At 64.9% G+C, this 18,630-nt stretch overlaps 1 protein-coding gene across 6 annotated transcripts; it reads left to right on the top strand.

Moving 5' to 3' along the window:
* The first annotated feature begins 7,756 nt into the window (after positions 1-7,756).
* ACP5 (acid phosphatase 5, tartrate resistant) lies at positions 7,757-18,630 on the top strand. Of its 6 annotated transcripts, XM_044994912.1 has the most exons (6): positions 7,856-7,992; positions 12,313-12,445; positions 14,500-14,769; positions 15,354-15,481; positions 16,215-16,560; positions 17,462-18,630. In XM_044994912.1, the coding sequence occupies exons 3-6, from the start codon at positions 14,500-14,502 to the stop codon at positions 17,702-17,704; spliced, it is 987 nt and encodes a 328-aa protein (XP_044850847.1). In that variant the 5' UTR covers positions 7,856-7,992; positions 12,313-12,445; the 3' UTR covers positions 17,705-18,630. The 6 variants fall into 6 exon arrangements, with proteins under 6 accessions (XP_044850853.1, XP_044850850.1, XP_044850847.1 ...); XM_044994918.1 differs by lacking the exons at positions 7,856-7,992; positions 12,313-12,445 and adding an exon at positions 7,757-7,812; XM_044994915.1 differs by lacking the exon at positions 12,313-12,445 and having other exon boundaries at positions 7,855-7,992.

The following is an 18,630-nucleotide window of genomic DNA, read 5'->3' as shown; positions in this document are numbered from 1 at the left end:
CCAGGGCCACTGTCTCCGCGAGCCGGACGTTAGCAGAGACCAGGCTTGTCTGGCTGCCCCCCAGTTCCCACCCGATTTGGAACAGCTCGGTTCCGGCGTCGCAGCGCTCTTGCGTTACCGCCCTGCCGAGTGCAGGGCCTGGCTCGGCCAGTCACACGGCCCTGCGGTGCTAGGGGCTGTAAAACCTTACATGCTGCAGGGAGAGGCAGCGTGGCTGAGTGGTGAGGGCGCTGGTTTGTGACTCAGGACGCCTGGGTTCCAGGCCCAGCCTTGAGCAAGTCCTGGCCCCTCTGGGTGTCTCAGTTTCCCCTCCCACCCTGTATCGAATTAGACTGTGAGTTCTTCAGGCAGGGTCAACTGTGGGTCTGTAGCACGATGGGGGGAGGGGTCCTGGCCTTGCTCAGGATCTGTTGCCAGCACAACGGGGCCCCTGACATTGCTCAGGGTCCATGCAGCACCTGGCACAATGGGGCCCCGATCTCGGCTGGGATGTGTGTGTGGTGCAGATTGAATCAGGACTGCTCCTCTGTGTGCCATATGCCCTATACCGCACTCGCCACCCCGGGATTCTCCTTCAGCCGGCCCTGGCTGCGCTCTCGGAGCAAGAAGGATCCGCGCTTGCTCCCCGTATCTCCTGAAATCGTACACGGGCTCGCCCCGGTGCACGAGGCAGCCAGTCGGTCTGAGGCAGGGGGCCGGGGCGGGTGCTTATTAATAACGGCGGGGGAAAAAAACCCAGAATGGCCGGAAATGCCCTCACTTCCCCCTCCTCTTGGAGCCACTGCTCAGGAAAATATTAGTCAGAGCCATTGGGGCACTTCACACAGAGCGATAGACTTGTTTAGCTCTCATTGCTTCCTGCGCCAGTCCTGGAATGGACTCTCCCGGAGCGGGGACGCGGCCAGCTCCACGCACGGCCGTCGCGGCCTGGCTCCTTAATGAGCCGGGCCCGGAGCCAGGCGGCGCTGGGCTAATTTCGCGGGGTTGCATCTGCGGTGGTGGAGCGTTTGCAGAGGTTGAGGAATTGATTGGAGGGGCAGAGTCTGGGGAGCTGGGGGGAGAGCTGGGGGGTCAGGGCCTGCAGAATGGGAGAGCTGGCAGGGGAGGACCCTGGGAACCAGGATGTGGGGGACACGGAGCCGTGGGGCAGGGCACACAACAGGGGGCTACTATCATCATGATTATTATTAGTGTCAAGCCACGGTGGGGGGGGTGGGGGGGTGACCACCCCCCTCCGGAGCTAAGATTTGGGGATGTGGTCTGGGGTGCCCCTGGGGAATGGACCCTGCCCAGGCAGCTGGGGGTGATCCCGGGGCTGGGCTGGACAGACCTGACTTAGGCTGGAGTTGGTTTGAGTTGCTTTGACTTCGGGGGAGGGGGGGGCGGTGAGAGTTGGGGGATGAGGCCCCTGCCCCCGCCTCACTCCCCAGGGTCTGAGTCTGTGACCAAGAGCTATGCCCCCCCACTTTGCCCCCTGGAAGCCTCCCCCAGCATCGCTCCCCTCCCATCCACTCAGCCATGGTGAGGGCCATTCTCCACGGCAATGCTCCCCACGGTGATGGCCGCTCCCCATAGCAACACTCCCCATGGTGATGGCCGCTCTCCATGGCGACAGAGGCTCCCCATAGCAATGGCCACTGCCCATGGCAACAGATACGGCCCATAGCATTAGATGTTCCCCACAGCAACACCTCCCAAGGTGACGGATGCTCCCGGGGGATGGGCACCGCCCCTGGCAACGGATGGTCCCCATAGCAACACTCCCATGGTGATGGACCTTCCCCAGAGCAAGCTGGACCTGGCCTTCATTCTTCTTTAAGGGACTGTGCTAGTCACGGGGGGCCGGGGATGGAAGGAGCTGGGCTGGGGCCCCTGCTCCCCACTTGGCCATGTGCTCCCCAGGGTCACTCCCTCCCCCCCCCAGCTCCGTGGCTTTCTCGCTTATCTGCAGGCTTCGGGGGGTGGGCAGAAGGAGATGGGGGGGTGAGACAGGGCAGGGGACGGGGTGTAAAATAAGCTGCAGTGAGACTTTTTAGCCCTCAATTCCCCATGCACGAGCCTCTGTGTGTGCATGTGTTTGTGTGCACGAGTGTGTGTGTGCACGAGTATGTGAGTGTCTGTGTGTGCATGTGTTTGTGTGCACGAGTGTGTCTCTGTGTGCGAGTGTCTGTGTGTGCATGTGTTTGTGTGCACGAGTGTGTGTGTGCACGAGTATGCGAGTGTCTGTGTGTGCATGTGTTAGTGTGTGCACGAGTGTGTCTCTGTGTGCGAGTGTCTGTGTGTGCATGTGTTTGTGTGCACGAGTGTGTGTGTGCACGAGTATGTGAGTGTCTCTGTGTGCATGTGTTTGTGTGTGCACAAGTGTGCATTAGTGTGCGAGTGTCTGTGTGGCGAGTGTCTGTGTGTGCATCTTTCTGTGTTTGTGTGTGCACGAGTGTGCATTAGTGTGCGAGTGTCTGTTTGTGTGCGAGTGTCTGTGTGTGCATCTTTCTGTGTTTGTGTGTGCACGAGTGTGCATTAGTGTGCGAGTGTGTCTGTGTTTGTGTGCGAGTGTCTGTGTGCATGTGTGCATCTTTCTGTGTTTGTGTGTGCATTAGTGTGCGAGTGTGTCTGTGTTTGTGTGTGAGTGTCTGTGTGCATGTGTGCATCTTTCTGTGTTTGTGTGTGCACGAGTGTGCATTAGTGTGCGAGTGTGTCTGTGTTTGTGTGTGAGTGTCTGTGTGCATGTGTGCATCTTTCTGTGTTTGTGTGTGCACGAGTGTGCATTAGTGTGCGAGTGTGTCTGTGTTTGTGTGCGAGTGGCTGTGTGTGCATGTGTCACGGAGTGTGGGGGAGTCCGGCCCTGCACCCCTCTTCCCTGGGACTCTCAGTGACTCTCAGCCAGCCAGTAACACAGAAGGTTTATTGGACAACAGGAACACAGGCTACAGCAGAGCTTGTGGGCACAACCAGGACCCCTCAATCGAGTCCTTCCAGGGGTTCAGGGTGCTTGATCCCAGCCTAGGATTCCCTGAACTCCCACCCCCCAGCCCCAAACCGAAACTGACTCCACCCCCTCCAGCCGGCTCCCTGCCTTTGTCCAGCTCCCCGGGCAAAGGTGTCGACCTCCCCTCCCCCCGTGCCTAGCTCAGGTTACAGGCTCAGGTCCTCCCCGGCTCGCCCATCCCCCACACAGACAGTCCCTGCTCCCTCACAGCATGTGTGCATCTTTCTGTGTTTGTGTGTGCATGAGTGTGTCTGTGTGCATGTGTTTGTGTGTGCACGAGTGTGTGTGTGTGTCTGTGTGCACGTGTTTGTGCGTGCATGAGTGTGTCTGCATGTACGTGTGCGCATGTGTGTGTGCACACGTGTGTTTGTGCCTGCACGAGTGTGTATGTCTGCGTGTATGTGTTGCATCTTTGTGTGTGTGTGTGTGCGTCCAGGGGACTCTGCTGGGTTTCCATGGTGGCAGCTCCTGGCACTGGGGTAGCAGCGTCATGCCAGCTTGTAGCACCACCAATTTGGGCACTGGGGGTGGGTGGGCCAAGCCCCTGGAGATGGGTCCGGGGCCCAGTGCCTCAGTCACAAGCCCTGCCTGTGTCTGGCACAAACCTGCATCCTCAAACTGCCACACACACTCCCCCTGCCACACACACTGCCCCCGCACTGCCACACACACTGCCCCCCGCCACACACACTGCTCCCCGCCACGCACGCTGCCACCACGCACTGCCACGCACACTGCCCCCGCCAAACACACTGTCCCCGCACTGCCACGCACACTGCCCCCGCCACACACACTGCCCCGCACTGCCACGCACACTGCCCCCGCCACACACACTGCCCCGCACTGCCACACACGTTTCCCCTGCACTGCCAAGTACACTGCCTCCTGCCACACACGCTGCCCCCACAATGCCATGCACATTGCCCCCCACCATGCACGCTCCCCCCCACTGCCATGCATGCTCCCCCCCGCACTGTCACACCTGCTCCCCCCATTGCCACGCATGCTCCTGACAACAGTGCAACACACACTCCCCCACATTGCTGCACACACTGTCATATGCACACCTTGCACACTGCTGCACACACCCCACATTCACACTCACTGACATTTGTACACACTCATGCATGGAGACATGCAGAGACACTTGCATTACACATGGCAGAGTGCATTTGAACACGTCCACTCACACTCGTGGAGCCCTAGCACCACTCACACTGCAGCACACACTCACAAACACACATCACCAGCCTGTGCACACTCACCACACAGCTGTGCACACTCACACACCTCACACGGCCGCACACTCATCACATGGCTTTGCACATTTGCACACATCACATGGCCGTTCACACTCATCACACAGCTGCATACTCATCACATGGCTTTGCACATTTTCACACACATCACACGGCTGTTCACACTCATTACATGGCTTTGCACATTTGCACACACATCACACAGCCATTCACACTCGCACACACTGGCTCACACCCGGCCCCGTTCACACTGCCTCGCCCCCACGCTGGCAAGGCCTGGCGGCAGGATGCACCTGGTCAGCCCAGCAGGATGCAGCCGGCCCCATCTGCTTCCGGCCCCTTCCTGCCTGCAGCCTGCGGGGGGGTGGGGGTGAGGGAGGGCACATGGGGGTGCAGCAAGCGGCCTCTGTCACAAACAGGATGCGCATGGCAGAGACCCCCTGCGGGTGGCAGCCCCCCCCCACGCCACCCTCATGTATGGGGGCTCCTGGCTAAGGCCGTGAAAACACCCAGACCAGGAAATCTGGTGCCCAAAGGGTTAATGGGGAGCCCCCCCATTAATTAGCAATGCCCCTCATCATTCAGCCGAGCACAGGGAACCCTCCAGAGCAGCGGGCCAGGGAGGAGGCACTGAGCTGTGGTCTGTGGCCAGATTGGATGTTGCGGGTTGTGTAGAGTGGGTGTGTCGATTGGGTGTCTGGTTTGCGGGGGTGTGTGTGTGTGCAGGGGGCTGTACACCCCTAACAAACTGACACCCCCAGGTCCCAAGGAGTCACCTGTGACCACCCCTGGGGACAGGCCCTGAGGTGTGAAGAGTCTGATGCCCCCTGCTGGGCTCGTCCTGCGTGGGGCGGGGCAGGCGTGGGGCGGGGCATGGTGGGGTGGGGCAGGAATGGGGCGGGGCACGGTGGGGTGGGGCACTCTGCTGTGCCCCCCCCCTTCCATCATGCACAAGCCCCGAAACTCTTCAGTCTGGGCCTGCGTGAGGCTGGTCTAGGCGATGCTGAGCTGGTGGAGGCCGGGTCGGGGGAGCTCTCCCAGGCCACGCTGAGCCGTGCCAAGCGGGCGAGGGCCGGGCCAGGGGAGCTCTCCCAGGCCACGCTGAGCCGTGCCAAGCGGGCGAGGGCCGGGCCGGGCCGGGGGAGCTCTCCCAGGCCACGCTGAGCCGTGCCAAGCGGGCGAGGGCCGGGCCGGGCCGGGGGAGCTCTCCCAGGCCACGCTGAGCCGTGCCAAGCGGGCGAGGGCCGGGCCGGGCCAGGGGAGCTCTCCCAGGCCACGCTGAGCCGTGCCAAGCGGGCGAGGGCCGGGCCAGGGGAGCTCTCCCAGGCCACGCTGAGCCGTGCCAAGCGGGCGAGGGCCGGGCCGGGCCGGGGGAGCTCTCCCACACTGGTGTGAGCTGTGCTGGGACAGGCCAGTAGAGGCCCCAGCTGGGGGTCTGGTGGGGGCTCCTGGGTTCTATCCCTGGCGCTGGGTGAGGCTGTGCTGTACCAGTGGGGATCATGCCCCGCTGGCAGAGCTGCCCCTGGCCTGTCAGTCCTGGGATTTCCCCTGCTGGAGGGAGGGAGTCGTGGTGTTGGGCCCCAGCAGCCCCCCGGGGGGCCCCTTGACCATACCAGCTCTCCCCACTCCTCCTGCTCTTATCCTGGCTCCGAGGCCCTGGGCCAAGCTGCCCCCTCCCTGAGGGATCCCAGCCCCCATGGGGAGTGGCTGTTGGCAGGACCCCCCCCCGGGCAAAAAGCCTGCAGACCCCCTCCCCCTGGAGGGAGAGATGCCCCAAACCTGACACCCACATCCCGCAGTAGAGTGCCTAGCTCCGGGAGGGGAGTAGGGTCTAGGGGTCAGAGCTGGGGGGCTGGGAGCCAGGACTCCTGGGTTCTGTCCCCAGCTGTGGGAGCGCGGGGGGGGTCTGGGAGGGGAGTGGGGTCTAGGGGTCAGAGCTGGGGGGCTGGGAGCCAGGACTCCTAGGTTCTGTCCCCAGCTGTGGGAGCACGGGGGGGGGGGGGGTCTGGGAGGGGAGTGGGGTCTAGTGTGGGGGGGTGTCTGGAAGCCAGGACTCCTGGGTTCTAGCCCCAGCTGTGGGAGGGGAGTGGGGTCTAGGGGTCAGAGCAGGAGGCTGGGAGCCAGGACTCCTGGGTTCTGTCCTCAGCTCTGGTAGGGGGGTTGGGAGCCAGGACTCCTGGGTTCTGTCCCCAGCTCTGGGAGGGGAGGGGGGCTAGTGGGGAGGGGGGTTGGGAGCCAGGACTCCTGGGTTCTGTCCCCAGCTCTGGGAGGGGAGGGGGGCTAGTGGGGAGGGCCTGGGAGACGGGAATCCCGAGGCCAGCGCCGGGCGACGAGCAGCAGCAGCGCCGGCCTCCTTTGCCCACTGGGGGGCGGTGCTGCTCCTCCTACAGCAGCAGCCGGGCGCTGTCTGGCTGGAACAGCTGCAGTTTCCCACGTGGCCACCGGGGGGAGCCCAGAGCAGGAATGCGGGGGGGCGGGGGGGGCTGTGAGGTTGGGGTGGGGGTTTGTGGGGGCTCCCAGGGGCGGCATTAGACAGCAGCCGCCATCCAGCACCGCGGGGAACCCGGGCGAGCGAAGGGGCCCCACCCCTCCGTGGGGTGGACCCAGCGACACGCGTATCTGGGGGTTCAGCTTCGGCGGGGCCACGAACCCCCCTCGTCTCCCCTCCGTCCAGCCCAGGCTCGTGCCGCTCCCCCGTCGTGTGACTCACGACTCTTCCCGGGGACCAGTCACCGGCACGGTCACATCCTGCTGCCTCGTGTCCGGCCGCCGGTTCTTGGCAGCTCCGATTTCCCCAGCCCCTCTTTAAACCGCCGGGCGGGTCCGCACTGGGGGCCGGAGCGGGGCCCACTCGCCCTGAAATAACACCAAAGCGGGGCCTTCACCGAGCCCGCGGCCGCTTCTTGCCTTGGGCCGCGTCGAGGCTCTGGCGATCCGACCGCCGTAGCCACGGCCTCCCAGCTCCCCCGGGAGCCCCCCAGTGCGGACGCAGCCCCCAGGGACGGGGTGCGGGTGCGTCTACACTAGCGACGCCGCAGCGCGACCTGGGCCAGGCTCTCCTGTGGCTCTGGCCAACCCCGCGCCCTGAGAGGGCGGCCATGGAGGAATTCGTCTGTCGCCCTAGCGCTGTCTACGCCGGGGGGGTGAGGTCGGTTTCACTCAGTTTTGGGGGGGGGCGAGAGGGGCTGATGGACGTTTCCGGGGAGCCCAGCCAGCTGGGTCAGTGGCCGCCTCCTTGGCATGGCCACATTGCTCCGGTGGGTGGGTTTTTCACACCTGCCTCGCTGGCCCTGGCCGGGTGGAGCTGCTTGGAAGCAGGCGTTGCAGGGGTGCGGGGGCTCCGCACGCCCTGCAGGGGCCTGGCCTACGTGTGAACGGCCCGGGGGGCGGGGGAGCTGTAGCCCCAACTTCCCCCTCGGGGTTTCGGTATGAAGAGCCTCGCCCCAGCCACCCACCAAGTGCTGAGCCGGCTCCAGCTCTGCACCTCGCCCCCTTCCCGGGTCGCCCTCCAGCTGCAAGGGGAGCTCGGCCTTCCCTGGGGCTGGGCCTCGGCCTTCCCTTGTTCAGGTCTGGATTCATCGGAGGTTAATTAGTTCAGGGCGGAGGGCGGGTGTCGCTGAGGGAGGCTTGTCGCTTAGTCAGCGCAACCTAGGAGGACGTGCTCTGGCTCCAGGCGGGGAGCGGGGCGGAGAGGCGAGGGGCTGATTCCCCCCAAAAGGCAGGCAGGGGAGCTGCACGGGACCGTGGGTAAGGACCCCCCTTTCGGTGACGGGACGCTGGAGCAGCCCTGAACTGGGTCAATTTCTCTCCACTCGGCTGCTTCCCAGCGCTGGGTTCAGCTCTTGTGGAGCAGCCTTGATCCCTGCCTGGTTCTCTTTGAATCTGAGGCCCTGTGTGACCTGGGGGAGGGGGATCTGCCCCAATAGGACTCCCCCAGGGTGAGAGGTGCTGGTAGGGCACCCCCCCTCCCCATTTACTGCTGGGCAGGGCAGTTACGCTGGGCTGGGGGAGGGGTTGGGTCTAACGATCTCCCCTACGGGGAGAGAGCCTGGGGGTGCCGTAACCTGGCTGGTTTCAGCCAGGCCCTGCCAACAGGGGCCTGCGGGAAGTGGGGAGATCTCTAGGGACCAAGATCTTTGTCTCTTTGAAACCGCACATCCAAATCCTCTCTGGGGAGAGTGAGAGGATCTAATCACTAGGTCCCACTCCACCCTCTTCCAGAACTGGGGATAGAACCCAGGAGTCCTGGCTCCCAGTGCCGGGGATAGAACCCCAGAGTCCTGGCTCCCAGCCCCCCTCCCCGAACCAGGTATGGAACCCAGGAGTCCTGGCTCCCAGCCCCCCTCCCAGTGCCGGGGATAGAACCCAGGAGTCCTGGCTCCCTGACCCCCTCTCAGAGCCGGGGATAGAACCCCGGAGTCCTGGCTCCCAGCCCCCCTCCCAGAACCAGGTATGGAACCCAGGAGTCCTGGCTCCAAACCCCCCTCCCAGAACTGAGGATAGAACTGCGGAGTCCTGGCTCCAAACCCCCCTCCCAGAACTGAAGATAGAACTGTGGAGTCCTGGCTCCCAGCCCCCCTCCCAGAGCCGGGGATAGAACCCAGGAGTCCTGGCTCCCAGCCCCACTCCCAGAGCTGGGGATAGAAAGAACCTGGATCTCATTGCCCTCCCCACTAGACCGTGCTGCCCCTCTTACACGGCAGTGGTGGGAGGGAGGCCAGACTAGCGAGGGGCCAGGCTGGGTTCGGTGGCATCCCCCCCGCCTGGATTTGCTCTGGAATTAACCTCTGGGAGGCCCCACAGCACCGACAGGCCTTTGACCTGCCCTGGCATGTGATCCAGTCCCCAGCCGCATGCGGCTGACTCAGGAGCGGGCACCTCTCTGGCCTGCGCAGGGTGGGGCCTGAGGGGGAGAGCCCTGCCTTGGGGGGCTGGAAGTCTGAGGGGAGCAGGAGGGAGACGGGGTCTTGTGTTTACAGCAGGGGGGCCGGGAGCCAGGACTCCTGGGTTCTCTCCACAGCTCTGGGAAGGCAGTGGGGTGTAGTGGTTACCGCAGGGGGGCCGGGAGCCAGGACTCCTGGGTTCTCTTCACAGCTCTGGGAAGGCAGTGGGGTGTAGTGGTTACAGCAGGGGGGGCCGGGAGCCAGGACTCCTGGGTTCTCTTCACAGTTCTGGGAAGGCAGTGGGGTGTAGCGGTTACAGCAGGGGGGCCGGGAGCCAGGACTCCTGGGTTCTCTCCACAGCTCCGGGAAGAGAGTGGGGTGTAGCGGTTAGAGCAGGGGGCGGGGAAGCACCTTCCCTCTCCAGGATTATATTTAGCCAGCAGGAATTCTCCCTGCGCTGACGCATCCTCCCCGAGCCACCTTGGTTTCCTCCCTGCCAGCAGCCGGGTGGGCGGAATCATTGTCTGATCTCGCAGGAGCCGGGTTATTCCGGGCTCGCAGCTTCCTATAAATAGCCTGGAGAGGCTGCTGAGCTCTGCAGACAGTGTCATAACTCCACGGGGCGCCTCAAATGTGCCAGGCAAGAGTACGGAACCCAGGAGTCCTGGCTCCCAGCCCCCGCTCCCTATGCCAGAGCCAGGGCCAGAACCGAGTCCTGACTCCTGAGCCCGGCCATGTTAACCCGTGTCGCTGCCACACTGGGCGGGAAGGGCTCGGCCCAGAGAATCCTGGTCGTTTGGTAGCGCAGAGCCCCGTGAACTCAGCGTGCACAGCGGGTTCATTCAATGAGTATTTAGTGCTGGCTCTGGAGGGGGGATGTCGTGGTTACCGTGGCGGGACAGGGGTCAGGACTCCTGGGTTCTCTCCCCAGCTCTGGGGAGGGGCGGGGCGTAGTGGTTACCGCAGGGGGGACAGGAGTCAGGACTCCTGGGTTCTCTCCCCAGCTCTGGGGAGGGGCAGGGCGTAGTGGTTACCGCAGGGGGGACAGGGGTCAGGACTCCTGGGTTCTCTCCCCAGCTCTGGGAAGGGGTGGGGTGTAGTGGTTACCGCAGGGGGGACAGGAGTCAGGACTCCTGGGTTCTCTCCCCAGCTCTGGGGAGGGACGGGGCGTAGTGGTTACCGTGGGGGGACAGGAGTCAGGACTCCTGGGTTCTCTCCCCAGCTCTGGGGAGGGACAGGGCGTAGTGGTTACCGTGGGGGGACAGGAGTCAGGACTCCTGGGTTCACACCCCAGCTCGGGGGAGGGGCGGGGCGTAGTGGTTACCGCAGGGGGGACAGGAGTCAGGACTCCTGGGTTCTCTCCCCAGCTCTGGGTAGGGACGGGGCGTAGTGGTTACCATGGGGGGACAGGAGTCAGGACTCCTGGGTTCTCTCCCCAGCTCATACAGGAGCAGCAGGGAGAATTCACCCCCCCCCCACTGACTAACCCTACCTGATGTGCCCCAGCCTGGCTGCAGGACCCCCGCTAGGGTCAGAGAGGCTCAGTTTCCACCCCCTCAGTTTCCCCAGCCCCTCCCCACTTTCCGTCTCTGAATCTCTCCAGCGAATCCTGGATTAGCAGGCGCAGCCGGGGGGGCTGGAACGTTGACTCAGATCAAGGGGATTTCAGGGGCGTCTCTCGGGTGATCCTGGGCAGCTGATGCTCTCTGATTAGCCCGGCTTGCCCTCTGGGCTGCGACTCCTTGCAGCTGGGCTAGCGTCGGGGGCCAGCGGCTTCTGGATCTTGGTGCCAGGGAGAGCGGCTGGCCGGCCCTGGGGCAGCGGATCAGCTGGAGCTTGGCCGGAGGCACATGGTGAAGGACACTGGGCGCTGGAGGGAGGATGGAGCCCCATGTCACCTGGACAAGGACCTTTGCCCCGTGTCTCAGCCCGCGCCAGGCCCGTGCTCCGGCGTCCCCGTGACGCCCTCCTCATCGGGGTGTAGTTTGGGTGGGGGCTGGGAGCACCGTCCCCACAAACTGCAGGTCTCAGGCAGGGGTGGAATCTGTCCCCCTACGCGCGGCCCCACTGGCCTGACTGGAGCGGCTCCTCCAATACTGAACTGTGCCTCTGCTGACTCAGGCGCCGGGGGATCGACCTCTCGGGGCACTAAGCCAGACAGGGGACCCCTGATCGCTAGCCTGGGGGTGCAGCCATGTGCCGTGAGAAACCCCCTCCCCCCCCGGGCCAGGTAGCTCTGCCAGGGCCCCTCAATCCCGACCCACAGCCCCCTGCTAGCCCAGCCCTGGGCTCCCCCCCAGCTCTGCCAGGGCCCCTCAATCCCGACCCGCAGCCCCCTGCTAGCCCAGCCCTGGGCTCCCCCCCAGCTCTGCCGGTGCCCCTCACTCCCGACCCGCAGCCCCTGCTAGCCCAGCCCTGGGCTCCCCCCCAGCTCTGCCAGGGCCCCTCACTCCCGACCCGCAGCCCCTGCTAGCCCAGCCCTGGGCTCCCCCCCAGCTCTGCCAGGGCCCCTCACTCCCGACCCGCAGCCCCCTGCTAGCCCAGCCCTGGGCTCCCCCCCAGCTCTGCCAGGGCCCCTCACTCCCGACCCACAGCCCCCTGCTAGCCCAGCCCTGGGCTCCACCTGCATCAGCTCTGCCAGGGCCCCTCACTCCCGACCCGCAGCCCCCTGCTAGCCCAGCCCTGGGCTCCCCCCCAGCTCTGCCAGGGCCCCTCACTCCTGACCCGCAGCCCCTGCTAGCCCAGCCCCGGGCTCCCCCCCAGCTCTGCCAGGGCCCCTCACTCCCGACCCGCAGCCCCCTGCTAGCCCAGCCCTGGGCCTCAGGTTCACTGTAACTTCCACGCAGTCCAGGCCTGCTGGGTGGGGCCAGGCGCGGCAGGGTTAAGTGTCTGGCTTGTATTTGGCTTCCTAATCAGCCGGGGCGTGATCGAAGGGTGCGCTGCAGTGTGACTCGAACTGCGGCTGGTTATGGGTCGGTCGCGTCACATGACTGCGGGGGGGTGGCTGGGGGGAAGGAGCTGTGGGTCATCGGGCAGCCGTTTCTCCATCACACTCTTAATAATCAACTTTGCTGCTCGGCGCCGCGTCCGACACGTGCGGGGAGGGGGAGAGCCACAGTCGCTCAACCCCCCCGCGTCCAAGTTCCCCTTTTCAGGGCCTGATAAAATGTCCCTGTTGGCGCAGCATCCTCAGTGGCGACCGGCCGGCTCGCAGGTGGCACCCGCAGGGCTCCCCGACGGCGGGCGGGGGCATCGCTGAGACCGAAGCCCTGACGGCGCCACCCTCCCCTCAGCGCCCGGCGGCGAAACTGACCAGCGTAAGTGACGCCCCTTTGCCAGCTTCATCGCCGTCGCGGCTGGTGGCTTCTTCCCAGCCCCCGCCCGGGGCTCTGCCTCTGTCTCCTTCGCATTTTCTGTCTCCTTCACCTGTTTCCTGGTTCGCCCTCTTCCTGCTCGGCGAGGGAGGCGCGTTGGCCTTGCTGCGGCTCCAGCCTGCGGCTGTCGGGACACGCCCGAGGTGGAGCAGCGCCGCTGCGTGGGCCAGCAGCCCGTCACCGCGGCATCGGGGCTCCTTCCGTGTCACATCGCTGGCGGCTCCCACGGCCCCGGTTCCTGGCACTTTACGGGCTCAAGCCTCTGGCGTGGGGCAGGTTTTTATGAAATCTGTATTGGATCAGACCCACCCCAGATTTTCTGCAGGTGGGAATTTTTGGTAAACTCCGGCACATCTGAGTGTGACCGGCCCAGTTCTGGTCCAGTGGTGGCCTGGGAGCAACCCCAGCAATCCAGGGGTGCTGGGAGGAGACGACCTAGCGGGCAGGATACTAGGCTGCAGGGCAGGACTCCTAGGATTTATTTCCTGGCTCCGTCACGTCCCTGCTCTGGGCCTGTTTCCCTGCCCCTCTTGTAGCCATTTAAGTTGCAGGTTCTTCAGACCGGGGCCAGTCTCTCTGCCAGGAGCCTGTACAGCACCTGGCACAATGGGGCCCCGATCCTGGTCGGGGTCTGGGCAGCGCCTGGCACAAGGGGGGGCCCGATCCTGGTTGGGGTGTGAAACGCAAACGATGTTTAATGTAAACCAGAGGGGGGGTGCTGGGGGGGGCTGTTTTCACAAGTGTCTGTCAGTTTGGGGGCGCCGGCTCCTGGAGCTGCCAGGCGCCCTGGGCAAAGTGCAGCTTCCTGTCTGACCTGGCTGCTGAGTCCGACTCACCCTGACTCCGTCCCCTCCCCCGGGGGGCTGGAGTGGGGCCCTGAGACGCAGTTCGGGTGGAGACACTCTGCAAAGATCCACCTTCCCCAGGGCAACTGAGCACCTCCGCCCCTTAACCCCCCGTCTCCCGGAGGCTCGGACGAGGGGCTTCGGGGCAGGCTCTGAGGGGGGCTGAGCTGCTCAGCCGTTCCCACCCTCCTGCTCCTGTGTCTGGGCCTAACCGATTACCTGCAGCAGGGCGGGGGCTGCAGAGGGGGGCGCAGCAGGGCTCTGCCCCCCCGGAGCTGCACTGGTTAAGCTGAATGCAGGGCAGGGGGCCTGGGTGGCTTCACTCCCTCCATTCTGCAGCTGTGGCCTGAACTAAAGAGGTGATTTGCACTGGTTTCGTTACACTGGCCCGGCCCCAGTGGGGACGCTCGGATTTCCATTGAAGTCGACTGGGAACAGGTCTGAGTTAAACTGAAATAAACCTGGCTCCAGCTGAAACGGGGCCCCGGGCCCCTACCCTGGGTTCAAACCCGGTCCGGCCTCAGGTGAGCTGAGAGCGCCCGGAAGCTGCAGCTTTCTCACCCAAGAGATAGTCCCTGCCCCTGGAGACTGGGTGGGAGGGGAAACTGAGGCACAGAGCGGGGAAGGGACTCGCGCAAGGTCGAACAGTGAGTCAGTGGCAAAGCTGGGAATAGAACCCAGGAGTCCTGGCTCCCACTTCCCGGCTGTAGACACAAGAGTGGTGTTGAGAACCCAGGAGTCCTGGCTCTCCGATCCATCTTCTAATCACCGAAACACACTCCCATTCTGGAACTTGGAATTGAACCCAGGAGTCCTGGCTCCCAGCCCCCCCCATTCCAACCCACTAGACCCAACTCCCCTCCCAGAGCTGGGATAGAACCCAGGAGTCCTGGCTCCCAGCGCCCCCTGTTCCAACCCACTAGACCCAACCCCCCTCCCAGAGCTGGGACAGAACCCAGGAGTCCTGGCTCCCAGCGCCCCCTGTTCCAACCCACTAGACCCAACCCCCCTCCCAGAGCTGGGACAGAACCCAGGAGTCCTGGCTCATTCCTTGCCCTGACCCGCCTCCCTTGCTGGGACTGGGTTCAAGGCTTTGGCCCGGAGCAGGCGCCTCCTGTTGCTTGTGGCTGCATCTCCCCGCTCTCCCCCCAGATGGCGGGTTCCCTGGGTCTCGCCGCGCTCCTCCTGGCGGCTCTGCCGACCCCCTACGCCAGCCCGCTCTCCTCCGGCTCCTCCCTGCGCTTCATCGCCCTGGGGGACTGGGGCGGGGTGTCCAACCCCCCCTTCCACACGGCGCGCGAGGTGGCCACAGCCAAGGAGATGGGCCGCACGGTGGCAGCGCTGGGCGCGGACTTTATCCTGTCTCTCGGCGACAACTTCTACTACAGCGGGGTGCGGGACGTCGACGACAAGAGGTTCCAGGTAGGGAGTCCTTGGGGTCCCCCCCCCAGCACACAGGGACTGGGATCCTGCACTTGGTTTTGCAGGGATCCCTCCTCCTGAGCTGAGATGCGGCTACCTCTGGGGTGGGGTGCGGGGGCTGGTTATACAGGGATCCCTCGCCCTGCGCTGGGCGGTACCTGCCTCTGGGGTGGGGGATGGGAGCTATTTAACTGCGCACAACCCTTGAGTTTAGGGCCAGGGAGACTCCGATCCCCATTGGCAGCCGCAGGATGAGCCTTGGGGTGTCACGACCCTGCTGCACCCCTTTCCTGGAGGTGGCGCCCCCGTGTGGCCCCGGCAGGATGCACACGTCAACCAAGCCAGGAAAGCAGCTAGCGGGAGCCCCCCGGCTGCAGCGGTGGGCGTGGGTGCGTTGGGGGCAATGGCACACGAGGGGTAAATCTCATCCTGGTTCCCCCCCCACCGGGGAACGACTGGGGTCCCAGCATCAGCCCTGAGTGAGATGCTTCTCCCCGCCCCGTGAGGGCAGCGCCGGGGCGGGGGGGCCTGGCGGGCGCAGCCGGAGGTGAACCCGTTCCCTGCCCACCCCTCTCTCGGGGCAGGACACCTTTGAGGCCGTGTTCAGGGCGCCGGCGCTGCGCAAGGTGCCGTGGTACGTGCTGGCCGGGAACCACGACCACTCGGGGAACGTCTCGGCTCAGATCGCCTACAGCAAGGTCTCCAAGCGCTGGTGAGGGGCCCCCGCACCCGCCCGGCCCTCCTGCCTCCTGCTCGGCTGGGGCTCAGAGGGGTGGGGGCTGGATCCCCTTCTAAACCAGGAGCCCCCTGCTGGCCCAGCCCTGCCGGTGCCCCTCACTCCCGACCCGCAGCCCCTGCTGGCCCAGCCCTGGGCTCCCCCAGCTCTGCCGGTGCCCCTCACTCCCGACCCGCAGCCCCTGCTAGCCCAGCCCTGGGCTCCCCCCAGCTCTGCCGGTGCCCCTCACTCCCGACCCGCAGCCCCCTGCTAGCCCAGCCCTGGGCTCCCCCCAGCTCTGCCGGTGCCCCTCACTCCCGACCCGCAGCCCCTGCTAGCCCAGCCCTGGGCTCCCCCCAGCTCTGCCGGTGCCCCTCACTCCCGACCCGCAGCCCCTGCTAGCCCAGCCCTGGGCTCCCCCCAGCTCTGCCGGTGCCCCTCACTCCTGACCTGCAGCCCCTGCTAGCCCAGCCCTGGGCTCCCCCCAGCTCTGCCGGTGCCCCTCACTCCCGACCCGCAGCCCCTGCTGGCCCAGCCCTGGGCTCCCCCAGCTCTGCCGGTGCCCCTCACTCCCGACCCGCAGCCCCTGTTAGCCCGGCCCTGGGCTCCCCTGGCTCTGCCCCTCACTCCTGACCCGCAGCCCCCAGGCTGATCCAGGAGACAGCGGGGTGGGGGGCAGTGGAGCCCAGCCCTAGTTTAACATTTGACACCCCCCCCCCCCGTTCTGCAGGAACTTCCCCAGCTACTACTACAGCCTGAAGTTCAAGGTTCCCCGGAGCAACGCCACCGTGGCCCTGCTCATGATCGACACCGTCACCCTGTGCGGGAACTCGGACGACTTCCAGAGCCAGCAGCCCCAGCAGCCCCGGGACGTGGGGCTGGCCCGCAGCCAGCTGGCCTGGCTCCGCAAGCAGATGGCTGCCTCCCAGGCCGACTACCTGCTGGTGGCCGGCCACTACCCGGTGTGGTCGGTGGCCGAGCACGGCCCCACCCACTGCCTGGTGAAGCACCTGCAGCCGCTGCTGCTCAAGTACCAGGCCACTGCCTACCTGTGCGGCCATGATCACAACCTGCAGGTAAGGGGGGGGCGGGGGCAAGGTTGTCCCCTCTGGTCTGTCCCCCCAGGGCTCGGAGCACCCCTGCTAGGGAGCCGGTCATCAACTCCCTGCTAGCCCACTGCACCCTGCCCCAGCCGCCCTGCAGCCCTGGCCGAGGCTCAGCCAAGGGTGTAAGTCAACAGCAAAGCTGGGATAGAACCCAGGAGTCCTGACTCCCAGCCCCCCCGCCGCTCTGACCCCTAGACCCCACTCCCCTCCCAGAGCAGGGAATAGAACCCAGGAGTCCTGATTCCCAGACCCCCACTCTAACCCCTAGACTCCACTCCCCTCCCAGAGCTGGGATAGAACCCAGGATCCCTGACTCCCAGCCCCCACCGCCGCTCTGACCCCTAGACCCCACTCCCCTCCCAGAGCAGGGAATAGAACCCAGGAGTCCTGATTCCCAGACCCCCACTCTAACCCTAGACTCCACTCCCCTCCCAGAGCTGGACTAGAACCCAGGAGTCCTGGCTCCCAGCCCCCTGCTCTGACCCCTAGACCCCACTCCCCTCCCAGAGCTGGGATAGAACCCAGGAGTCCTGACTCCCAGCCCCCTGCTCTGACCCCTAGACCCCACTCCCCTCCCAGAGCTGGACTAGAACCCAGGAGTCCTGACTCCCAGCCCCCCCGCCGCTCTAACCCCTAGACTCCACTCCCCTCCCAGAGCGGGGAATAGAACCCAGGAGTCCTGGCTCCCAGCCTCCCCTGCCGCTCTGACCCCTAGACCCCACTCCTCTCCCAGAGCTGGAATAGAACCCAGGAGTCCTGGCTCCCAGCCCCCCCGGCGCGAGCAGGCTGGCTGCGGGACGGGAGCGGGGGAGCCCCCAGGCAGCGGGAGCATGGATCTGCTGTGACCCCCGCCCCCATCTTCCCCGCCCAGTACCTGCAGGACAAGGCTGGCGTGGGCTACGTGCTGAGCGGGGCTGGTAACTTCGTGGAGAACTCGCGGAAGCACTCTCACAAGGTGCCCGAGGGCTACCTGCGCTTCTTCTACGCCGAGCCGGCCTCCCTGGGCGGCTTCGCCTACGTGGAGATCGACGGCAAGGAGCTGAGCGTCACCTACATTGAGGCCAGCGGGAAGTCCCTGTACAAGACCTCGCTGCCCCGGAGGAGCCGCCGCTGAGCCCCCTCCCTGCGCAGGAAGTGGGGCTCAGAGCTCCCTCGGCCGTTTGGGGCTGAGGGAATTGCTGCGAGCGGCCCCGAAGCTGATGTTTAAGGCTCCTGCGTCTGATCCCTGGGGGAATCCTCCCCTCGCCCTCTGTAGCCCCGTGTGCCCCCCTAGGCTTTGCAAACACCTCCGCCCCTGCACCCACTAATTGGCTGGAGAAGCCCCCCCAATTCATTGTTTGATCCCCTCTTCCCTCCTCACTAGATCACTCCGGCCCCCTTGGACTCCCCCCCCCGAGATCCGGGTTTGACTCCTGGCTGTGCCAGAGTCCCCTGAGCGACCTTGTCTTCCTCTCTTTGGGCACCAGCTAACGGCCCTTTCCTGCTCCCCCCTTTGCCTGCTGAGGCTGTAAATTCCTTGGGGGTCCCCTCTGGACAGCTCATGTGCTGCTGCTGCAATACCCCTCCCTGACCACCAGTGCGCTCAGGAGAGCTATTCCCTGCCCCGCCACCTGGGGGCGCTGTGACCTTCCTCCCCCTTCTCGTCTCAGGTGCAAACTCCCCGGAGCCACCTGCTGTGGCTGGGAAGCTGATGATTATTTTTTTCTGTTGCTGACCCGTAAACTGTGTTGTGCCAGACGAGGACTCAGTGCTGCCCAAACCTGAGCTCGTGCTGGTGTTTGCGTTTTCTGAGACGATTGTTTTTAACCCTCATATACGGACCGGTCCCGTGTGCTTCCTCCCCGTCTACAGTTAACAAGGGACGGGCGGGCGGGTGATCCCCATGTGTCTGTCCAAGACTTTTAATCTCTGGAGAAACATCTTCTTTCCCCTCTGCAGCATTGCACCTGTGAGCTGCTGCTCCCTGAAGCTGCTTCAAAGGGAACAGACTCTTCCAAGTGATTTTCTTGGGACTATTTTCAATAAATTATATTTTAAAAA

Source organism: Mauremys mutica, chromosome 20 (genome assembly GCF_020497125.1).
Source record: "Mauremys mutica isolate MM-2020 ecotype Southern chromosome 20, ASM2049712v1, whole genome shotgun sequence".
NCBI classification, from domain to species: Eukaryota; Metazoa; Chordata; order Testudines; family Geoemydidae; genus Mauremys; species Mauremys mutica.
Note: the sequence above shows the minus strand (reverse complement) of the source record. Positions and strands in the feature narration are given on the sequence as shown.

Excerpts from the sequence above, each read along its gene's own strand:
- ACP5 (XM_044994918.1), top strand. The coding sequence starts at position 14,500 with ATGGCGGGTTCCCTGGGTCTCGCCGCGCTCCTCCTGGCGGCTCTGCCG. Across the intron at positions 14,770-15,353 it reads TCGACGACAAGAGGTTCCAG|GACACCTTTGAGGCCGTGTT; the intron begins GTAGGGAGTCCT and ends CTCTCGGGGCAG. Across the intron at positions 16,561-17,461 it reads GCCATGATCACAACCTGCAG|TACCTGCAGGACAAGGCTGG; the intron begins GTAAGGGGGGGG and ends TTCCCCGCCCAG.